The 22,835-nt window shown below is 39.9% G+C and overlaps 3 protein-coding genes across 5 annotated transcripts; 1 reads left to right on the top strand and 2 right to left on the bottom strand.

The window, feature by feature from the left end:
• Window positions 1–99: 99 nt before the first annotated feature.
• Window positions 100–3,132, bottom strand: LOC111652753 (transmembrane protein 276-like). The gene is made up of 3 exons (XM_023403107.2): window positions 2,993–3,132; window positions 2,775–2,888; window positions 100–2,262 (listed from the first exon to the last, which is right to left on the bottom strand). Exons 2-3 carry the CDS (start codon window positions 2,862–2,864, stop codon window positions 1,720–1,722), a joined length of 633 nt encoding a protein of 210 aa, XP_023258875.1. The 5' UTR covers window positions 2,865–2,888; window positions 2,993–3,132; the 3' UTR covers window positions 100–1,719.
• Window positions 3,133–3,991: 859 nt separating this feature from the next.
• Window positions 3,992–8,500, top strand: cep72 (centrosomal protein 72). Its single transcript, XM_023403102.2, has 14 exons — window positions 3,992–4,093; window positions 4,333–4,460; window positions 4,835–5,027; window positions 5,107–5,215; window positions 5,535–5,686; window positions 5,800–5,858; window positions 5,967–6,009; window positions 6,452–6,646; window positions 6,765–6,946; window positions 7,084–7,177; window positions 7,270–7,448; window positions 7,543–7,669; window positions 7,755–7,866; window positions 7,969–8,500. The coding sequence occupies exons 1-14, from the start codon at window positions 4,018–4,020 to the stop codon at window positions 8,027–8,029; spliced, it is 1,710 nt and encodes a 569-aa protein (XP_023258870.2). The 5' UTR covers window positions 3,992–4,017; the 3' UTR covers window positions 8,030–8,500.
• Window positions 8,496–22,352, bottom strand: tppp (tubulin polymerization promoting protein). Of its 3 annotated transcripts, none has more exons than XM_023403104.2 (5): window positions 22,054–22,352; window positions 15,958–16,038; window positions 14,975–15,310; window positions 11,008–11,161; window positions 8,496–10,916 (listed from the first exon to the last, which is right to left on the bottom strand). In XM_023403104.2, the coding sequence occupies exons 2-5, from the start codon at window positions 15,969–15,971 to the stop codon at window positions 10,707–10,709; spliced, it is 714 nt and encodes a 237-aa protein (XP_023258872.1). In that variant the 5' UTR covers window positions 15,972–16,038; window positions 22,054–22,352; the 3' UTR covers window positions 8,496–10,706. The 3 variants fall into 3 exon arrangements, with proteins under 3 accessions (XP_023258872.1, XP_087029296.1, XP_023258874.1); XM_087173170.1 differs by lacking the exon at window positions 22,054–22,352 and adding an exon at window positions 19,185–19,311; XM_023403106.2 differs by lacking the exon at window positions 22,054–22,352 and adding an exon at window positions 16,556–16,779.
• Between the last annotated feature and the right edge of the window lie 483 nt (window positions 22,353–22,835).

Here is a 22,835-nt window from a genome sequence, read left to right as displayed (position 1 = left end):
GGCAGGACAGCTGAACATGAGCTAAGAAATCTTTGAAATGCCATGTTAAGTTACATACAGTAACTGGGGTTATAATTCATATAATTTATTTAAGACATGTTAACTGCATCTTCCTTTATTGCATATTAACATTTTTGTGAACAAAAATCAATTCAATAAGAGAATAAGTAAAAGTACAGAATGTGACATTTTTTAAATACCCCCACAAAGACATAAACTTAACGATAAAGCATTATAAAAAAGAACAGGCAACACAATTATCATAATTATATGTAAACATAATTAGATTAGATTGAAAACATCACTAGTCATCTGTGCCTTGAGGTTTGACAAAGGCATTTTCCCACAGACAGGCACAGAGCTACAGATGCCTGCACAAATACTGCAGTAAAACTGCTGAGCCGGCTGTTCACAACTCTGAAATCCAGGAAGAGAGTCTGCAGTGTCCACTACAAATCTCTGTAAAGAACATCAATACCTTTCAATGACAACACTGTGGACAAACAAAATTATACACACAACATTTAAGTAATGGTGAGTTAAACAGATGAGGTCGTTTCAGTCAAGATTAAAGCAACTAAAAACCAAGGAAGTAATAAAAAAAAAAAAGAAGTGCACTGATAAGTATCAAATGGGCATGGTGAGGTAAGAGCAGGGCCAAAAGCTTAGACCACTGCAGATATTTTAATAGAGATACTGCTGAGGCTGGGTGTTTTTGGAAACACTAAAACAGTAAGCAGAGAGATGTGTGCAGGATGTCAGTAGCCTGAGAGTAAGTACAGCCTGGTAGACATTAACTGACAATCACAGAGGACATTCAAATATTCACATCGGATGACAATAAATGTCAACCAGGCACTACCAGGAAGCCTAAAAAGGCTACACAAGGCCACAGTGGACTGGTCAGTTATAAACTGTGGTCACGTACTCTCATGCAAATGAGAGTATGTGTGTTTTGTCTAATGCTGTGTTACATTCAGATTACATTCATATGAAGTTCAGACACAACTGTAGCAGCGACTGTATATTCCAGTGAGCTGTAGATTTCCACACTGACACTTTAAGCACATACCATTATAAGAATCAATACATGACTAGGATATTGTGGTTACTGTAATATTACTTTTTCTATTTATCTCGACACTAATTTACTGTTTTGTTCATCAACATTACCATTGCTTGTATGTTGCATTCAAATCTAAAAGAATGTTATCCTTTAGTCCGTGTGACCTCCAGCGTAGAAACTTGTGTGGCAACCAATGATTATTTTCACTATTAATTATCTCTCCATTATTTGCTTGATTGTTTAGTTGACAAAATGTCACAAAATAGTGGAAAAGGGCCCAAAATATTTAATTCATACTGATGTGACAAATACAAAAGCAGCAGGTACTCAAATTTGAGAAGTTCAGATCAGCTACTGTTGGAAGTTTTGTTTGATAATTAACACTTGCTTGGTTAATAATTACCAAAATTGTTGCCATTTAATTTTCTGACCACTGATGAATCGATAAGTGACAAACTGGTTAAGTTCTAGTGAAATTTACATTAAATCTTCTTCACAAATGTCTCAGAATGCTTCTAAGTTAGGCACATTAAATTTCTGTATCTGCAAAACTTGTCTTTGCAGCACTTGGTGTGTATATATATATATATATATATATGTGTGTGTACATACATGTACACAGATTCTGACTAATCACACAGATATTTACTGATTTAATAAATTCCTATGTTACATCGGTCAGTCACATCCAACAGAAACTTGCCAAGGGCCTTCGTTGAGGCCCAACAGCCTATCGACATCGACCCTTTCAAAAACCACTTCATCAGTCCCTCGGAGGAAGCTGGAGAAATGAGCGGAGCAAAAGTGTTTGTTCCAACCTGTGGGGTCACAAGCAAGGGCAGACTGAGGGCCACACCACTCAGGGCCCCTAGAGCATTACCAGCAAAAAGACACACTGTGAGGCAGCAGGACAGGGAGGACAGGCCCAGGCAGCGAGTCATCACTGTGAGAGCATCTGCTGAGAGCCAGTCACACAGCCCCAGCAGCAGGCAAGAGCCACACATGAGAACATGCGCTGTGTTGTGGTCTTGACTGAGCCACAGGAAGTCGAAAGAGACCAGCGCTGGAGCCAAAATCTCGCTGGCCCACTCTGCTTCTCTCTGCAGGGAGGTCAGGTATGAACTGGAGGGATGCAAGATGCAAACTGCTGCAGAGAGTCCAAGCAGGAAAAGGCCTACTGAAGGAGCTCTATGGTCCTGCAGAGAGAGGGGTAAATGCAGAGGCAGTGGAAAAATAGTAAGTAAGAAACACAATACATGGCTGGGTTTACTGATTAACTTCTAATTAGAATTTACAGAAGTGTCAGCCTGTTTAATGTATATATTTATATATAACAGATGAATATAGGAATTTAGCTTTAAAACACCCAATAGGAATAAAATTTAAACAAGCAGTGAATGTAGTTGAGGAGAAACACTAGAGCTGCAAATAACTTACTTACCAATAATAATTTAGTCTATAGAATGTTAAATGTCAAACGACAGTCCAAAACCCCAAAATATTCACTTTACTATAACTTCTGAGATGGAAAAGCAGCAAATCTTGACAATTGAATTAATGAACCACAGAATTTACTTAAACAAAGACAAAGTTTGCTTATTATTTTTCAGTAGATCGATTCACAGTTAATGGATTGATCCACATATAGTTTCAGACCTAGAGATGAAAGTTACAAAATTATAATATCGCTACATGCAGTGATACCTACCTTAAAAAGTTTATAAGAAGAGTACAGTGCAGTGGCAGATAAAATGATGTTGGAGCATGAAGTTACCCACTCTGCCAAACAGGACGCCATTGATCCTGACACCGAGTGTCACTGCTGTAAACATCCACAATGTTAGCAACGCTACCGTTACTAACGGTCACAGAGAAAGTCGGTTAGCTTCTGATGAATGTGTCTGATGTTATATAATACAACTGTACCGTGTATCTGAATGTCGTCTTGTATTTCATGAGGTCAATGCAAAGCTAAACACGCAGCACAGAGGACAAAACGTTAGGCAGGAACAGAAGCGCGTTTGTTTTGACATGTGACAAGTGCGGATTTGGACACTGCGCAGGCTCCAAAAGATGCGTTCAAATATTCTCGTAAACATCTCACACTGTGCCAGCAGAATTATCGCAACTTTTGGCCAGTAGTGTTACTGACTAAAATTAATTGTGGCACAGGGACACCAGGACCTATACAGGGGGCAACAGCCAATAAGGTAAGAGGCAAGAACTAACAAGTAGCCTCATGGACAGCAGGTGTGTAGATTGCAGGCTGCCACCACACAGACCTTGATGCGTTGTGCTCGCTCCATGTGGCTGGGACTGCTTGTTATACTTGTGGCTCTGGTAAGCCAAACCTGTTGTTTTTTTAATTGTTATATGTCAATTTTACTTGTCCACAATGCTCCAATAAATAGCCAGTCATGGCAGGTAACCTACACTGACTGTTGTGGCCTCGTCCCTGTGTCTCATTCATCTGTCTCATTCCTCTATGTTAGATAATTAATAGGAGTTTTAAATTGAACAAATGTCTTATGAATAGCTTGAGTATTGCTTTCTATTTTTTTTATCACTTTGAATTGCTTTTGCATGTGAGTGTTCTACAAATAAATTTGAACGTGTATGCACGTCGCAAATCTATACTTTAATGAACTAAAATACACACGATGAGGTTTTTAGTATATTTTTAGTCAGTAGTATATAGCAGTAACAGAATGTTATGTTTGTTTTATGACAGTATGTTGGAAAATAAAGAATAAACAATAATTGGTCGCTTGTTTCCAACAAACCGTTATAAAGTAAGTAAAAAAAATTTTTTAGCTGTTTTTTAACAAGCGATTAACAATAATTGTATGTCTGGTTTGTAATCTTTAAAACAGTAGGGGGCAGTAATGCACTCGGCCGAGAGGAAGATATTTTTCCCGACAGTTCCTGAAGGCAGCAAAAGTTCGAAAAGTATGGCGGCTGAGTGTTTGACAACCATAACGGAGCAATGGATACGGGACAGATTACAATTAAAACATCCCTCTCTCGGTAACTTTATTTCATGCTAATAAAAACATTATGAAGGAACAAATGGTAGCAAACATTAAGAGTAAATTGAGTAGAGTAAAAAGAGTAAATTGTAGCTTTTTGCCGGTAGCTAAGCTAACGACAGCTAACGTAGCAGTAACTGTCACCTGGTGCAAACCAAAGCACCATAATCAAGGTGATGCAATGTAATCTTATTTAAGTGTGATCTTATTTATTCATATATTACACTTCTTAAACAGCTGATGTCCGCTCACTGAGCCTCCCGGGAACGTATGAGGAGAAGATTAGACATCTGGGAAACGCACTGACCAACTTTGTCCGTCTGAAGTCTCTGGATCTCTCCTGTAATGCACTCGTCTCTGTTGAGGTACGTTTGAAACATAGATAACGTCACCCCCCACTAACAAGCATGTTGTCTTGTCTGGCAGTTTATTTTGTATCAGCTTGTTCAAGCTTTTTATTGAGGCTAAATGATGTTACACAGTAAAATATTAAGATCAAAGACCTTTTTCTATGGAAAGTGGAAAAAATTCTACATGTCTTGTCTCATTTTATTTGTATTTACCCCAAATGAAAGTCTAAATGGTGTGACCTGTCCCATTCTTACACTACACACTCATCCCTACAAGCATTTCTCAAACTTTTGTAGTTGGGGGGGGGACAATCGGTGACATTGTTAGGAATGAATTAAATGAAACTTTTTGCCTAACCCCTGCTTAAACTTCAATGGTTTCTTCCCAGGGGGTGCAGCACTTGAAAATGCTGGAGAGGCTGATCCTGTACTATAACTCCATACCTTCCCTTGAAGAGGTGAAAGTGCTGTATGAGCTGTTGGCTTTGAGAGAGCTAGACCTCAGACTTAACCCTCTGACCAAAAATGACCCAAACTACCGCCCTTATCTGGTGCATGCCATGCCCAACCTACGCAAACTTGGTGAGATACAGCTGTTTCACCCAGATTGTGCTCCTTTTAGACAAGTTTTGGGTATTAAGTGTCCTCCATTGCTCTCCAGATAGCTGTCCTGTCAGAGACACTGAGCGCAAAGCTGCTATAATGCAGTTTTCCTCTGACCTTCTACCTCAGCAGAAGAGCTCCTGTCTAAATCAGGTTGAACACCAAAGGTATGCTGACTATCAAATGCTTCATGTAAATGAGTTTCAGCTGAAATTATATTTGACACAGGTATGGGAATAGGTATAGGAATACATGGAAAATGCACTGAAACTGATTTTGTCAGTGGAGAAGGATAAAGAAACCTTTGAATGTTTTGAATAGTTAAGCTATTTTCCCACTACACTGAACATCACTAAGATTTAGAAAGTTAAGAGAGTGACCTTTCTATTGAATTTTGGTGAAAGCAGCCACACAGGAACCAATGTAGAGGCATTAAATGGAAAAAGAAGTGCTGTAACCTTGATGGGTCTTGCTTGTGGTTCCCAGAAGCAGTGATCAGAGACTGGCCTTAGTTGGCCGCTTAACCAAGCGTCTCTCTCTCATGACTGACACTGATGATGTCGTACTGAATTTTGTGGCGATGAATCATGGAGACCAAAGTGAAACCATCTCCGAACCTGTTCATGAGGAGGCAGAAGGTGAGACGTCAAAGTCCAACAACTAATTCTCAGCTCAAAACGAAACAGACTGAATGTATATTTTGCTTTTGTACTTCTGTTAATTATTAATTTCAAACCATCTTCTGTCAAAGACCCGAGAGAGAAAGAATCAAAAGATTTTACAGAACAGAGAAGTTCTACTCCAAAACAGGTGATTTTATCTCACTGCAGGTGAAACAATATCACCAGAAGCACATTTTAATTATATATCTATATATACATATAGTGTATGGTCTGTTTTTTGTTTTTGTTTTTATAGGAAATGGCTAAATCCATCCTCAGGTATCCCCCCACAAAATATGGTAAGTTTTTTCAGCTCTCTATTTGGAGTCAGTCAAAGTTGCAGAGATTTGTGTGTATGTTTGTGGTTTATTAGGAGGACAGAGACTGTAACTGTTAACACCATAGAAACAAAACGTTATGGCTGTATGGTCATTTTCTCTGCTCTAGTTCTAGCTTTATGTGGAGCAAAGAAATCACAATCCATGAACAATTTATCAAAAATCTGCATTTTTGTAATTGTAAATAAACTCTGTATTTCTATATTCTGTATTTTAAGTTATCAGAGATGGCTGAACATTAGAGAAAACAATTTTTTCTTCAAATGGTTTACAGTTGAAGCCTCTGTTGTCTTTTCAGTTGCTGACAATGTGTAAAACCACCACTGGGTGGAGACAGAAGCCAGTCCGACTATCCAGTGTCAATTAATGTCAGTGTTTTATTGTGTTATTTATAATTTACCAGATAATGCAGAGTCCAATGTGGCACACATGAAGGATCCATCTCATAAAAAAGGCTCTACCTCATTAAAAGTGTCTGAAAGACCAAAGGTGTCCTTTGGCCCCTATGTAGAGAGACGCAGAGCAGTGCCTGGAAAACTAAAGGACTTCCCCAAACAAACCAGACATGCAGCCAAGGGACATTTCACCCCCAATCCTGGTAGGAGCTGAAGTCTGCACTCAAAAAGATCCCATGTCAGAAGTTATACATATCTGCAAATACCAAATTTCGCTTTCTTGGTATGTTGTTGAATGTGTGTTTTCAACATTATTTTCAGATCAAAGTCACCATCATAATTCTTCATTTATTAACATCCGGCCTCCCAGTCCTCATCGTCCTGGTTTGAATCTGTCTGACTCTTCTAACCCCATTTTACATCCTCCAAGACTGACGTACTCCAGCTTCAATAAGACAGGAGGGGGCTCCAGCCTGCAGCAGCAAGCAGAAATGAAAAAAAGGGTTGGGAGTTAATTCAGTCTTCTTACTAATTTGTGCACTGAATCATAAATTGTTCCTTCTCCCTACTTGTACAATTCATATTTGAGGTTGTTTCTCTTCTGATATCAACTTCCAGTTTCTCTGAATTCGCCCCCCAGGGTAGTTACAGGAAACCCCTGGAGATGCTTCTCAATCTCGTGGACAAACACTGGACGGGAGAGAAATCTTTGCATCATAACAACAACTTCCTGTGTGAGTTGGAGGTTGGTTTGGGGAATGTGATCTCCGATTACAGGAGCCTGAGATAATGAATATCTTCTCATCATTTCTATTTTTGGCTCTAGCTCAGGCGGTCCAGATCCTCTCTATGATGGAGAATGATATTTCCAGCCGGGAGGCTGAGGTCAGGAACTTAAGACGAGAAGCTGATGCACTGAGCTTTCAAGCGGCTGCACGAGAGGAAGAGCACAAAACTGAAGTTCGTAACCTCTCTGCTCAGCTGGAGGAAACTCGCAGTGCAGTTGTGAGTGGATTCAGCACTCGAAAAATATTTAACTTCAGGAGGCCTTAAAAGCTTTGATAAGGATGGAGTCTTTATTGTCTTTACTCCATCGTAGGGCAAATTAAATGAGCAGCTGAGGATTGTCTTGGAGGAGAATGTCGCTCTACAGAAACAGCTCATCAAATTAGAACGACAGTATCTCAAGTCTATGATGAAAAGTTCACCTATTACTCAGATTAAAGGTGGGTGTAAATGCCAGTGGGATATATATGAATGAACATTTTGCTGCTTTCCTTACACTATACTCTCATACTTGCACATCTGTAGAGGCTCAGACGGAAGTGGAGGAGCTGAGGAAAGAGATCGAGGGGCTGAGGGAGAAAGTGCGGGAGGCTGAGAAAGTCAAGGATTTATCAAATATGCTGCAAGAAAGCCACAGGTAAGAGGATGCTCATATCTGAGCGTTGCCGCTCATGTCTAAATCAGTTGCTGCTCCGTTGGTTGCTTATGTGATTTGAATGTGTCTGTGTACGTGCTGCAGGTCCCTGGTGGCTACCAACGAGTGTTTGCTAGCTGAGCTGAAGGGAAGTGGGGAGCATTAATGAAGATTTTGAATGAGGACATGCGCATCGGTATGAAAATATCAAAACAAGACTATGCAGAATGTCATATTAGCATTGCAGTCACTGCATGAGCCCCAGCATTTAAAGACATACTTTATTTATATCACTGCAAGGTACATTGTTTTTGTGGGTATGAAGTTCCCAGCCCCTTTGATAAATGTTCATTATTTAAAAAAATATGTATAGACTGTGTTAGCTCAGTGTAAACAATGATCGGGAAAGGCAATTCATTCAAGTAAGGCTGTGTATAAGTGTGTGACACGGCTGTTATATTGACAGATCATTTTATGGGGGGGGGAAATGTTGATAGGTCATAATTTATTTCCTGGATCAGTGGCAAGATTCTGTCTCTCTTGGCTGTTTTTCCCCTTTTTTATTTATTTTATTTTAGGCCATTTGTGTCTCCATCTGCTTTGTACGCTGTAGTGGAATGAATGCATCTAGATTCCAGCTGCAATGTGACTTTATTTATACCTCTGCCTTAGGGCTGGAGAGCTACAGACACACACACACACACCAACACATTTTCGTTTCACAGACACTAATGCAAGACCTGGCAAGCCAGGTTAGAATGTGGATCCTACATAAACTGAATGCAGCTTTTATTTTTATGTGACTGTTACAGGTCACTGGCTGGTGCTACTGGCAGGGAGTTTCACAGTGTTGCTGAAAAAGCCATAAGAATATAAAACATTATATTTTGACTTGCACCCCATAACCTGCTCAGCAAAGGTTCTGGGGTGTTTTTTTTATTTTTATTTTTTATTTTCAATAAAGCACTACAAATCATGAACACACATTAAGAGGTCTAAAGAACAAGAACAAAAACACGCTGCATGCACCGGAGCACAATAGTACATTAAAAGTTATTTGAAAAAAATAAAATAAAGACAATATTGTTCCTCCACATTAAAAGGTGCACAGTATTTGGCATTAAGCACAGGAAACAGATTACACCCAAGCTACTGCAGCAGACAAAAACTAACGCACTGATAGCTGCTAGGTTCGCACTCAATGCGTGATTCTTCATCAGCTGAGACTACGGGTAGTGTGTGACAAGTGTGGTGAAAAAAACACTGTCACTATGTTGAAAAAATATTGTTCTACAAAAGTATATTACTTGCAATTTTCCCTTTTTCTCATACAGTATGCAGTATGTCAGGATACAACAGTAAATCCCTGCTTTTGTATTTAGTTGAATTTGTGCCTTGGATGACAGTACCACACATAAAAGGTACTCTAAATCTTTATCAATAGACAAGTATAATAGCATTATAGGGTAGCTGACTTTGTACATGTACAAGTTGATACACATTGATTTCAAGCAATACAAGATTTTATCATGATCCTACAGTTTCATCACTTAATATATTTTTAGCAAGAAAATAATTAAGTCAGTCCAGTAGTCTGTCCTCACAGCAGGCACAGCAGTTCAGATACGATATGACAAACTCCTACAGTCATCTATATGCTTCTGAATCAAATGCAATATACACAACATGCACAAAGTACAGCAATACAGGAAGAAATAAAAACATACGAAGCCAGTGTCATAAATTAAGCCAGGTGGCTATAACGTTTTAGAATATACACAATCTTACCACAAATATATTAGAAGTACTGTAAGAAATCTGATGAGGAAGTAACAATTTAAGTAAAATGTTAAAAATACAATCTTGTACAACTGAGCTCATCTACTGTGGTTGGAGCTTCCTTCAGCTAAATTCACCAATTTAATATTCAAAATGCATGTTGGCAAAATGGTTTGTGAGGCAGTGTAAGATGTAATAGGAAAGTCCTATTAAATAAATGTTTATTTAAGCGTCATAAGCAGGCCATTTTAAAAGACTTGCATGCTAGGACTTTTGTTTTTCATATTCACAGAAGCAGACAGATATGGCAAAGGTCAAAAATGTTCAGTCCGACAACTAACAAAAAAAAAAAAAATTAAACCAAGTTGACAAAATTCTTAGAATATCTTTCTTGGTTTGAGCTAAAGGCAAAATATTCAGATGACAGTGTGAGCTTTTGAAAATAAAAAATGAACAGCAGATTTTATACAGACTTAACAACGGCTGACAAGTGGAGATGACAGACAAACAATTAACACAAGATTGAATTAATATTTATGTCAAAAATGAGAGCCAATTAACACCGAAACTCTGCAATACGAATTAAGAATTCATTTCTTCAGCTAAATATGGGAATAGAAACATTTCCATTTAAAAAGTGCAATGTTGTTAATTCGTCAAACCGCTGCCCCACTTTTTTTTTTCTTGGCATGTTGTGTTCATTGTGCTTAATAAATATTATAAGCCCCTATCATAACAACAAAGCTGCAATATTCATAGCATAAAAGTTCTCATTTGTTCTCTTCAGTGTTTGGCAGTAATTTGCTATCAGATAGGAATGTACCAGCTGGTGATGACTTTGTAAAAATAGATGTAAACAGTTTTCCAGTTCTCACACCTGACAAAGAGAGGAACTCAAAAACATCTCTCTCTCACACACACACAGAAAATAGATGGTTGGGAAAAATATAATGCAATCCTATTCTTTTGTGCTTTCATTGAGTACTCTTCTTTTCTGTTTTCTTTTTTTTTAATAGAAAATTATCCTAGTAATTGATCAAATGTTTATTTCCTGATCTTCACTCTCACATGGGTTTTCCCACGGTGGGTTTAGTGACTTTCTTTTCATATGACCCTTGATGTTTGTATCCCGAGACGTATCCGGAAGTGTCAACTATGTCTACTCGTCCCGCCTTACCCTTCCCGCGGCCGGTGGTGTCAAAACGCTCCTTGTGTGACCCCGTAAACTTGGTGGTGTCTGTAAGGCGGCTCACTGTCGGGGAAGCCACGGCTCTCTGTGAGGATGTTTGCAAAACATTTCAGTTTATTCCGTTATAGCTGGTAAAATGGACATGACATCAGCATTATTCATGTTTTGAGTCTTACCGTAACTCCAGCAATTACAGGTGCCTTCCCTTCGATCAGCTTGAAGACCTCGGCCTCGGCTTCCTCTCCAGTCTTCTCTTTGTATTTCTTCCTGGCCAGCTCTCCTAGTGCAACCTTGAACTCGTCAAATGTGATGGTGCGAGAGGATTTCTTCCTGAAATGTAGATGGAAAAGGATCTTAAATATGGGATAACACACCCAAAAAGACATCTGCTCAACTGAGCCTCCAGGGACAAAAATGCTGTATTTAGGTTTGCTTTATCAGCAGGGCTTTTCTACAGCCTCTCGGTACAGTTTGAAAGCATAAAACGAGAACAGACAGTAGTGTAGACACAGCCATGTGTGATCACTTTAGCATGGCAGATGTAAGACAGCATGGAGATGGTATCCTGCTGAGATAAACAATGAGAAAACTTTTACTGTTTGGGTCTCGTCTCCCAGTGTGTCTCAGTACTTAACTGTCGTCCGAGCAACTCCACAGACTTGGATACACAGCTGTGGGCTGTATATGTGACTGTCTCTTCATATTATGGATCATATTGTATTCAGCTGTATAGTTCAGCTGCAGTGCTCAGGGCCCAGAGCCCCCATGTTTTTTTCATTTCAGCTGTCTAATAGACACAAGTAGACCTGCTGAGTCCAGCTAAGTGCCTGGAAGTGTGTTGTGAAGCACTGCGTTCTCCTTTGTAAGCTCAAATTGTTGTAACCACTGATAACACCATGCCACAGATCATCATCATCATCAATCATTCTCCTTCTGAGAGTGCTCTAGTTGTCTAACCAGCCATTTGTTTCACTTCCATGTTAAAAGTGCATAGTAACACAAACACAAACAGCCATTGCTGTGGTGATAAATCACCTAAACAACAGCCTATAAACCCTGCAGTCTCCCCAGGCAACCTGCTGTCATAGCAACAAGCTACAGTAAACAGGGACGTTTGGGTTTATTATTAATTTGACTCATCCAGTGACTGCTTTTGTTTGGGCAATCCATCAGTGTTGAACATATGAGAGCTCCATTCCTCTGTGCCTGTTCCATGCTGTCTATTGTCAGAGGGGAAGCTGGACTTCCAGCTGCTGTGTCTGTCCAAGGCAGATAGCTGTGAGTCCTTTGCAGATCTCTCCATACTGAGCTATTAAATTCTCCAAAGTATACAAATGGTTAACCTGTGTAACTTTCCTGTGTAAACAGTGAATCAGAGGAGACTGTGATGAGGTTAAAAAGGACAAAGGTTAGGGGGCAAGTGGAACGTTATCTTAGCATGGAATACTGCAGTAGCTGACCCGCTGTTTATTTACATAGTTCAACCATCTGTATTACATGATCCATATAAAAAAAAATGCTCCTGTATCGCCTACAACGCCTACATCATGTTCAGTGATGAGGAAATTCAACCAAAGCCTAGAAAATGAAGCCACCATAAGATCATGCTAGTAACTAATTAGTCCACGCCAGATTTGAACCTCATCCATAGTTTAAGCTCTGGTGTTCTGGCTTCGAGCAGACAGCACAGCAGAGGTGCAGCAGACCTCCATACCCACAATAAATAAGGGTTTATTCAGCCATGCTGTCATTAGCCAGTGCTCATTAGGATGTTTAATTTTTCGTGTGCAAGCAAGGAGTTTTGACACTGATTAAAAGGAAAGTGGAGATCTGCATCTCTGGCATGACAGCCCTCCCTGGCTCAGTCTTGCCCGGAGTCAGAAACTACATGAAAACAAGCCCTTCCCCCACCCTCTAGCCTACCTCTTTTTATCCTCTGAAGTGTACACACACCACACACTTTGTTCAGATTTTACTGTACTATCCTCCTCTGTGAGGCTGGTTCACAATGCATGCTGGTCTATCTGGGACCCTGATTAGAACCTGTAAGCCTCAGACGACAACGCCTGCAAACGATAGGCCAAACACCCACCAAGGACCTAATGTGTTTACAACACTGCACAGATTCACGACTAAAAGCATGTGTGAAAAGACAGGGAACATGCTTTTTTACTTAAATGTCTAAAGCGGTTGCACCATATTGTTTGCACATTTCTAAATATTGCTCACCAATAGAGCGCGATGTAAACAAGCTTAAATCCCACAGCCAGCTTCACTTGTCATGCCAAGAAAAATGTTGAGCAGTAAACACGAACACCCATTGCCATGCCAACTGTGAAGGTGTTGATGTGGGTGACTCAAAGTCCAAAAAACAAGGATACTTCTTTGGCTTCACAAATGTAAATACATTTGTCCAGTTTGCTGTAAGAAGTGCTGAAATAATGATGTATTTAGATGTTTATCTAGAAATGCTAGAAAACCTGCAAGACCGTAAGGGCACTGTCTTGCCCAAGTTGTTTATCATCTTTCAGCAGAGAATGTCATGTCCATCTTAAGCACAAAAATAATACCAATCATGAAAGGACTACTACTGTAGCTCGTTTTCTGCTTTAGTATAAACATGCATGAGTAATCCTGGTCAAATATGAGAGTCAGTTTCAGTCTCTAGCATCTGAAGCCATGTGTGTGTCTTTTGATAGGCTGTAACTCAGGACTGAATCCTGCCACTCCATGTTTGTGTCTCCTGTAACATGTTTTTGTGAGTTCTGGAAATGGAAAACCCATGCATGTTTCTTCTTGGTATGCAAGAAATAAAAAATTAGAATACAAAACCGTTTTAGTTTATCCTTGACTGTTTGTTGGTAGTAGAAGTCATTAAGTAGTTAATCCTAGTTTTGTGGAAAGACATTTTTTAAAAAATATATATTTTATCTTTCCTAAACACAGGGAAGGAACAAAAACTTTCAAACAGAAAATTAACACTAAAAACCATTTTTGGAATCTCTTGTATAGACGTGTGTACACAAAATGACTGAGGTTGAACTTCGGTTACACATCAGCAGAAGATGGAAAATCCACTAAATCAGTGTGAGATTTTCAAGCAACCTCTTCCCTCCTGTAGCAAGACATGATGAGTGGCTTCCAGCCATACTCTTCTATTCTGGTGCTGTCTAGCAGAATCATTTTTTATTCACATCATTCAACCAGGATAAAAAAAAAAAACGTCTGCTTTGTGTATGAATGAAGATCTCCAAACTAACTATGCGCAAACTTGCATTGTGAAAGCCCTGTCCTTTCTTGCACCATCTTTTTATTATGTGGCACTCAGGGAAGAACTGTGTGAACCTTACTCTATGTGAGCAATACTATAACAATGCTAATATCCAATGTGATGTGGAAGATATCTACACATCATCTGTCAATGTGTTATCAGCACAAAAAGGTCTGCAGACTCAGTACACTTGGTAAACATAAGCACAGCTGTACCGATGAAAGGTTTTCCTCCTTTGGTGAAATAATATTGAGGTCACAGCTTATTATTAGACTCTACCTCACTTAAATCAAGCAGTTACGGATAAATCAGTGCGGCCTGAGGGAGATACAGGATGAGACACCCTGGCCTCTTGCTCTGGCTGCTGTTTCTCATGGACAGTTTCACCTAAGCTAACTCAACAGAAGAAAGAAGAGTCAGTATTGCCCAAAAAACATGGTGTTCCATAGCAGCAGCCCACAATGCAACATTCAGCCAGTTTTCATTGCTCCTTCCCTCTGCCCGTTTTTCTTGACAATGCCATTGATTTGATCCTATGGACGCTAATGAAACAGAATATAAGCAGCCTTTTTCATTCATACCAACAGTGCAGTCCTGAGCCAGTTCTCATCTCCAGCTCTTTGCCACCACAATGCTCCATGTTGGTGACCTTTTGCGCGTGCTGATCTCAGTGACTAAACCTGTAGTCAACAGTACTGGAACACTATGTGTTAAAACAGGACAGTCTTGTTGTGGCACGCCGGTTGCAAGATCATAGCTGAGAGCTCAGATGTTGACAGATTAACGAAAGGGGGAAAAAAACCCCACATAGGCTGAAAATGATTTCACAATATTTAGTCTTTAGAGAGCAACACATTTGGTGCATTTCTTACTTGACTTTGCTGAAGACGATGTCCACGTCGGTGAGGGTGATGCTCTTGCCGTCAATCACACCGCAGTCCTTGCAGAGTTTGGACCAGTTCTTGCCGTGCAGGTCCTTGCCTGTAGCGCGAGTGTCACCGTGGATGGCGAAGCGCCGAAATGACTCTTCCAAAGCGGTCACCTCCACTGGTGTGGACGAACCCACACCTCCTTCGCTGGTCCCATTAGACTCAGACGAAAGCCTTTTGGACGCTCGGTCTTTAGACTGTTCACTGTGCGGCCGTAAAGGTGCCGAGCCCATGTTGGGATGCTTGGCTGTCTGGACTTTAAAGTCATCTATGTTGTCTCTGAGAAGGGAAAAAAAAAAAAGTTACAGTGTCATCTGACCATTTATTCAGGTAATATAATGGAAAATGTAGCACATTCACTGAACCTACTCCTTTAAATCACATGTCTGAATATTCAGAATACAAGAGGCCTGTAAAATAACATTTGATTTGAGAGGAACAGTTACTGGGGCTGAATGACTATTGGCTGCCTAAAAGAAGGAAAATCAACAGATTCAAAACAAAAAAGACATTTAGTCACGGTATGTGCGCCAGGAAGGAAGAGAGGGTTTTCAGCAGAAATATATCTGATCTTACCCTCTGCAAGACTTGCAGCAGACAAACACTGCTAAAGAAATTAAACAGTCCATCATGCTTTAGGGTCAAGACACAGCTTGCAAATTTGTCTCTAGTTGTCCCTTTATTTTGCAAGCTAATCTATGTTACAAGCAACATTAGACCCTCCAGAGGTGTGTTTCTGCGCTCACACTGCCTGTGAATGGGCAGATGTGTTATGTGTTCTGGCACTGCGGTGAAGGGTATAAATAGATCTCTGTGGAATTCAAAAGGCACACAAATCAAGAACCAAGAGAGCAGATGGGTATTTGAACTAACGCGCAAAATGTGAGGTGAAGGCTCTTGTTTTGTAGATGACTTCTAAAACTTACCTCTGGTCTGCCATGCTTGTGCAGGAATTTGGTTCCCTCTGCGCAGTGCTTGGATTAGCCGACTTTTGATTTCTCTTTGTGCTGTGGGACAAGATGAGAACGCGGGTGAACGATGTGAGAGGAGGTGTCTGTACACATGTGAGTGCAAGAAAGAAGAAGGAAGACAGAAAATAATAAAATCAAAACAAATTAAAATAAAGCATCACTATAAAAAAAAGTACAATATGCCACTTGTACTCTTCACTCTTTAATCACACTCCAATATAAACACAATTAATAATGAGATCATGTCTAATCCAGTCTGGCACACACAAGCAGACACAGAGATTTAAGGAAACTCGTCAGAATGGGGTGAATAACGACCACAACTTCAAAAGGATCAAGATCAAAATCCCCTCAATCATCATTAACACCAAATTACCTCCAGATAGCGTGTGCATGTAAGTTACTCTTTGTTGTGACACATCCTTTAAGGCTGTGTTTGTTTGCCTTCACTTCTCTCTTTTGATGATCTGCTTGTTTTGAAGTTGTTGCCTTGTGTGAAGCACTTTGTAACGTGGGTTTAGAAAAGTGCTCTAAAAATAAAGATTATTACTACCGTATTATTTTGCTTCGGATGATTTCATTCACTCTGAGTACAGGGATTCCTCTCTAAACACATCATTATCCAGATTTGCATCAGTGTGTGCAGAGCAACTGGATAGCACCTTCTCGACACAGCCTCACACTTGAACTTGAAGAAGTTACTTTAGTCCATGTTGATTTGGGAAGAAGCAGGAAAATCAAATTACTGTCATACAAAAAAAAAGCAAGAAAAAGCCTTCTTCTATTTCTATTAAGATCATTTTCTATGTTTGTAGCAAGTGATGGTTCTCTGCTCACCTTTCAGCTGTTCCCATACTCAGCTCAGCACTGTTAGAGGACGTGTGCTGCCATGGCAAAGTACACCCCAACAAAGTCTCTAAAACTATTTGCCAGTCGTTCTATTCGCTGCTGTTAAAACAGATACAAAGATGCAAAGCAGAGAGAGATGCCGTATCCCCACGGACTTTACCGTCTGCTCCAGCTAGTACAGTTTCAAGCGAGTCCCTCAAGTCAGCAATTAAGTTCTTTCACTCACCCCCAATGGCACCATGTAAAAGTGAAGGGTTTTATTTCCACGACCCTGTGGCAAGCAACCACAAATGTGACCTTCCTGAGTACAGTCGACACTTAAATGGGTACAAAAGTTCCAAGATTGACACTGCATAAAGCCATTATAATCAGGATGTCAATTCTTAGGACAAAAAAAAGGGGAGATTATTAATCTGTATGAATAATGGCATTCATAGCTACGCACACTGGGAACCCATTGTCCAGTGCTAGTGGCTTCTCTGTCTGACCCATGCCCATGTCTTCACACATACACGCATGGTGACATCGCAGAGTGCCACTATTGATGGCAGGAGTTTCTGTAGTCATATGTCATCGAGTACTCGGGCCAAGACAATCGAGATGGAGTAACAGGTTGCTGAAGCTGTATCTATCATGTGTTAGGGGGGGGGGTCGTTTGTAATGGAAAATCTAAATCTATCCAGCGATGAAAACGCTCTCATAACTCATACTTACAACCAAAAGAAATTTTCAGCCTGAAACATTATTTAAAATGTATTTCATACACTAGGCAGCCATTACAACGAGGTCATACTTAGGGGGACAGGGCTAGGTCAAACGGAACGATTTGCTGATTGATCACAATTTTAAGTTAAATGATATTATGTTGAGTCTCAAGATCAATATTTATATCTGTGCCTTTCCACAATGAATATGTTCACATTTGCAGTACATGTTACAGGAAGGCTGTGATTACTTGTTATAAATTATAGTTTTAATTTCCTTGGTTCACTGTTTAGGTCCAGAACAGAGAAATGTGTTGACAATTTAGCCAGTAACTTGTGATTTCAGCTGTTTCATATTAAAAGAAAAGGTTCTTGTGAAATAAGTTCTAGTTTCTCGCATAAATTCTTAAAAACACTTTTATATTTATTCAATTTTAGTATTTACGTGATGTAATTCCAGAATTGAGTCAAATAAAATTAATCAAAACAAATCATATCTGAAATTGAAATTCAATTGATTTGCTAGATCATTGCCAATATCCAGCCTTCTTGGAAAATGTCTTTCTATTAAACTAATATAATCACATCACTCTCTTTAGATCATAATACACCTTAGTTTTATTTTTTTTAATTAAATGGTTCATCCTACAAGTTTAATGAGTATATGATGGAAATGTACTTATTTGTTGTCGGCAGATTTACAGTGGGATGCAAGAAGTAAAATGTGTATCACAGTAGGGATACATTCAAATCTGCTGTGTGTTCATGTGATGTAGGTTTGGCATCACAGTGGCTTCCTGTGATGCCCACACTGAGGTTCCACCGTTCTTCAAACATCCTTTCAGAAGTAGACAAACTACACGGTGTGTTTTTTCCTTTGTGTGTCAATCACAGCAGTAAAATCTATGTGAAACAAAGGAACCTTTTCTTCATCCTCCTCCAATTTATAGTCAGTCAGTTAGTCTGTTTCAAGTGTCTAAGTCCTCAGTACAACAAGCTTCCTCAATCACATCAATACATAAGAGAGGAGGTCATTAACACTGTGCTGAGTTCAGTGGCCTGAAATAGAACACATACTGAGATTAAAATAAAGTGTAGTGCTCTGACAGGCCTTTTTTTTAATTATAGAGTTTGGAGAAGATATCTTTTGGCCCAGTATATTTGTCTAAGTATACATACTGAAATGCCGGCTGAAACATTGTAAGATTTAACAAGTGATTTATATGTAATTCAAAGTTATATATGCTTTGATTCTAACAATTATTAGACAAAAACTATCATTTTAGAACAGTTTTGTGCTGTTGTGTGTTTTTTCTGCCCCAATTTGCCACATTCACACAAGAAGCCATTTGGTTAAGGGCAGATCTCCAGAGACAAATCTGTGACTGGATGACAGCATGCTTACATACAATCGCCTTCTGGCAATACACTGCACAGATGAGTGCTTTAACTATAAATTGACCCATTTTGAACTGGATCTATTCATAGCAACAATACGCCGCCATGGATGGAACATTCTATTCATTCTCAAGGGAGGAGATCAGCCAGTGGACAACACGCACGCCGAAACACCAAAAAAAACAACATTTTGTGTTTAAGTGTTGGTTTGGCAGATGGTGTTTAACTCACAAAATGATGGCCATGTTGTCTGATGAGAGAGAGGAGAGCGTTGAACAGTAGCCTCCTCTATCATGCCATCACGGTGAGTGGGCATGCAGAGATCCCATCTGCTTTTGATCTAGATCGGTATCGTTGCCAGGCAGCTGCTCCGAAATGTGACTGTAGGTCAATCGTCAACATAAAGCACGAGCATCATTGCAACGGTGAAACCCTCCAGTCTGCTCAGGACTGATCTGTATCTAATGTAGTACATCGTGTCTGCCAGCTTACTGCCACGCTGCGTACTGTAGACTAATTAATGGGACGAGCACTACTGAAGAGTGTAAATCAACAAAGAGCCATCTTTAAAAGACAAGGCTATGGCAATATTCAAAATTCTTCTTACTGTCAAAAAATCCCATGACAAGAATCACCAATGAACCTGGTGTAGATTATTCCTCTGTGCCATTAACCTCTGTCGTCATTGGCGTATTAAACTATTACGACTTCTAACAAGGACTGTGGTTGATTTTCAGTCAGTTGTACTTATGCTGTTTTAGTGGGTTGCCTCTCTCTACCCATGTTTCCCATCTGCATTTCCACTGTTAACTACCTAATGAAGGCAAAATGTGAAAATGTATACATATGACTAGTAAATACTCTATTGTGCCAAGGCTGTATTACTCTTACGGCTCCCAACAAATGCCCCATTTACTCATGCATGAGTAATATTTGCTAAAAACTACAATGCCCAGCTGTTTTAGGAAAGCACCTTTTATTTTTCTTTCTTTTTTTTTTTTCTTTTTTTTACAAATGAAACTATACATTTTGAAAAAATGTACATCTTTAGTAGGAATGAATGGGCTTTGAGCGCCACAGGCAGTGTGATGAAAGTTGGAGAGCATCGAGGGAGATGGACAAACACATCATATAGGTTTTGTTCTTCTCATAACAATAACAAAAATATAGAACAATGCTAGCTGTAACCTTTAACATTGACTCAGCGCTGTACCACCTGACACCACTAAATACAACCTCTTAACCATTTCCCAGTTTGGCCACTGTCCTCAACCCCAAAGATACAGGGAGAGAGGGCATGACATCAGTATGCTGCAGCCCGGGTCTGAGGTCACCAGCATGCTGTCTCTGTCAGTCCTCACCTCCCTAAACTCTTTAACTGCTCTATGAGTCAAAGATCTTGGCAAGCATTGTGCATAGAAAAACAAGATGTTTGAAACAAGCTACAGCAGTTATTGTTGGCAGCAGCAGCAAGCCAAATAGAGGTATAAGGCAGCGTAAAGAAAGCGTGGGGGTCCTTATGCAACCCCCCATTTGAGAAGAATAGATGATGCCATACACAGTGTCCCTGACATGGCTCAGATGGAGAAAGGCCTGTTCAGCCAACAGCAAATTAGCTTCGGGTAGAGTCTGGTTAAAACATTTTTGGAAGGCAGACTGTGTTGTGTAATGTCTCACTTAATTAATTAATAATAGAACTCAGTCCTTGTAATGTCCTGGAAACACCATCTAATGTCTAAACACCAAAATGAGAAACAATGAAACGCATAGTTGCAATTATTCCCTAATGTTAAGGCCAACATGAAAAAATAATTTTCCCCCTCAGCTTTGTGTAGTTAAAAAAAAAAAAAAAGGCATCAGACTACAACACTTCATTTTGCCCAAAAGCAATACTTTTATTTTGTAAACCTGACCTGAATTTGAGCCATCACCACAAACAAAATGGGATAATTTACACACTGAGGTTAATTGTTTATGACAGGAACCAAAGGCTCTTGGACCAGTGCAATGAAACCTAGAACAGGGAATCTGGGACAAACACTTCTTCTCATGCATACCTAATTAAACCTAGGGAGGACTCTGCTACAGAGCCTTGCTGAGAGAAAATAAACATATTACCTTCCTTATGGGAGAGGTGAAGAGTCTTTTTGTGCCCCCCCCCCCTTTTTTTTATTTTTATTTACATCATAATACATTAATTACTTTTCCTACTGGTACTGATCAGTGTCACAACGGAATCCGATGTAATTTTAAACAGTAGGCTGTTAATTTGCAATTAACCAATCAACACTTCTCAGATGACATCATACTTATTTATATTTCTGTCCAGAACATGTTGTACTCCATCCCTACATATGCCTCATTAGTCTGTTTTTTTTTTCTTTTTTTGTAAAACCCGTCATATCTTAAATAAGGAGTTGCTGCTCAGAGCATCAGGAAGCTAATAAAAGAGGCACACTTTTTTTTCATGTATAATTATGTAACTACCTCCATATAACCCAACAGCTTGGCACAAAGGCTGCAGCCACAGGCCAAATGCATTGTCAATCATTCTCTTTAACCAGTAATGGTGCTTAATGGAGAAGCCTTCACTCTGGCTCTCATTGAGCCCGCATTTAAAAGATAAACAGAGGAGAAAAGGCTCGTGTTTATGTTACTGTGCAGCTCCCGGTTAAACCAGATTGTCTCAGTGTGACTCTTGAGCGAAGTGTGTTACATAAACTTGTAAATGCTAGATACATTCACACAGAGTCCACGTGATCAGTTTGTTATTGTCAGCTCCTAATGCATGTCTGCCAATTCCAGGACATGACATTATAGGCAAACCCCTTTCGATTCTATTCAATTATTGGCAAAGCATGCTGCAACACGTCTTTATATGTCAAAGGGCATCTCTTATTGCAAAATCAGCATTAAGGAAGCATGCAGAGACTTGAAACCTGAACAACAAGCACCTTCAGGAATCAGTTGAATGTATGTAGGCTGGCATAAAGTCATCAAATTCTTAATTGTTTGCATAATGTGAAAACATGTAGATCTACCATGAGACAATGGTAGCTTCTGCTAATAAAGTAATGAAGCCAAATTCAGCTTTAATCACCTGGTGACGAAATCCTCCACCTCCTTGTAAATTTCACAAAACCATAATTGCGCGTCGAGCAGCCTTGAAGTCTCCTTCCTCCCCGCTGCTGCCTGAGCTCAAGTCTGCCCGATGGCTCAGTCCCTGCGAGATGCTGAAGAGAAACCAGGCCGCTGATTGGCTGCCGCCGAGCGCGACGAGCTGTTTTCTTCTTGCCTCGTTTTTGAAGGCTGTGATGGAGTTTCAGTGCTCAGTGGGGCGCTGGTAAACAAGCGGTGTGAGCTCGGAGCATCGTTTGGCGCTGTGAGAGGCGGAGGTGGAGGATGTAAACAAAGAACGTGGATGGTTTCTATATGAAAGATCTGCACAGCTCCATTCACAAACAACCAGAACGGAAAATGAATATCTATCTGAGTTCAGCCTGATCCAGGCTGTCTTGAGGTTGTTGGTGCGTTGGACTGTGATTGGCCAGAGGGAAGTGGCTAGAGTGTTTATATTAAATTAGATGAGAAATTCAAAACAAATAAGCAAACATCCTCTCAGAAAGGATGTATATCTACAGAGGTCTGTCCTCTGACTCGGGCTCCTCTGATGTCCAGCACACTTATGTGTTACACAACCAGTGGGAGCCTAATGGCTGGACATAGATGGACATTATGTAACACCATAGCTCTGCTCAATGTTCAAATGATACAGTAGTGGCATGTTCTCAGATACACAATTCAAAGATAGGGGAAAGTGGTAAAAACATGCATGCAAACATGAGCAAAAGAAAGGGCTCAGAACAGTGACAGAGTTCATCG

This window comes from Seriola lalandi, unplaced genomic scaffold (assembly GCF_002814215.2).
Source record: "Seriola lalandi dorsalis isolate HSWRI2012SDOR001 ecotype SW California unplaced genomic scaffold, Sedor1 jcf7180002054062, whole genome shotgun sequence".
Classification (NCBI taxonomy): domain Eukaryota; kingdom Metazoa; phylum Chordata; class Actinopteri; order Carangiformes; family Carangidae; genus Seriola; species Seriola lalandi.
This window is presented reverse-complemented; position numbering and strand designations above follow the sequence as displayed.

Coding starts and splice junctions, on each gene's coding strand:
- LOC111652753 (XM_023403107.2), bottom strand. CDS start 2,864: ATGGCGTCCTGTTTGGCAGAGTGGGTAACTTCATGCTCCAACATCATT. Junction 2,263..2,774: donor CTTCTTATAAACTTTTTAAG/GTAGGTATCACT, acceptor CTCTCTCTGCAG/GACCATAGAGCTCCTTCAGT.
- cep72 (XM_023403102.2), top strand. CDS start 4,018: ATGGCGGCTGAGTGTTTGACAACCATAACGGAGCAATGGATACGGGAC. Junction 5,216..5,534: donor AATCAGGTTGAACACCAAAG/GTATGCTGACTA, acceptor TGTGGTTCCCAG/AAGCAGTGATCAGAGACTGG. Junction 5,687..5,799: donor TGTTCATGAGGAGGCAGAAG/GTGAGACGTCAA, acceptor CTTCTGTCAAAG/ACCCGAGAGAGAAAGAATCA.
- tppp (XM_087173170.1), bottom strand. Junction 11,162..14,974: donor ATCGTCTTCAGCAAAGTCAA/GTAAGAAATGCA, acceptor TCTACATTTCAG/GAAGAAATCCTCTCGCACCA. Junction 10,917..11,007: donor CTGTAATTGCTGGAGTTACG/GTAAGACTCAAA, acceptor ACATCCTCACAG/AGAGCCGTGGCTTCCCCGAC.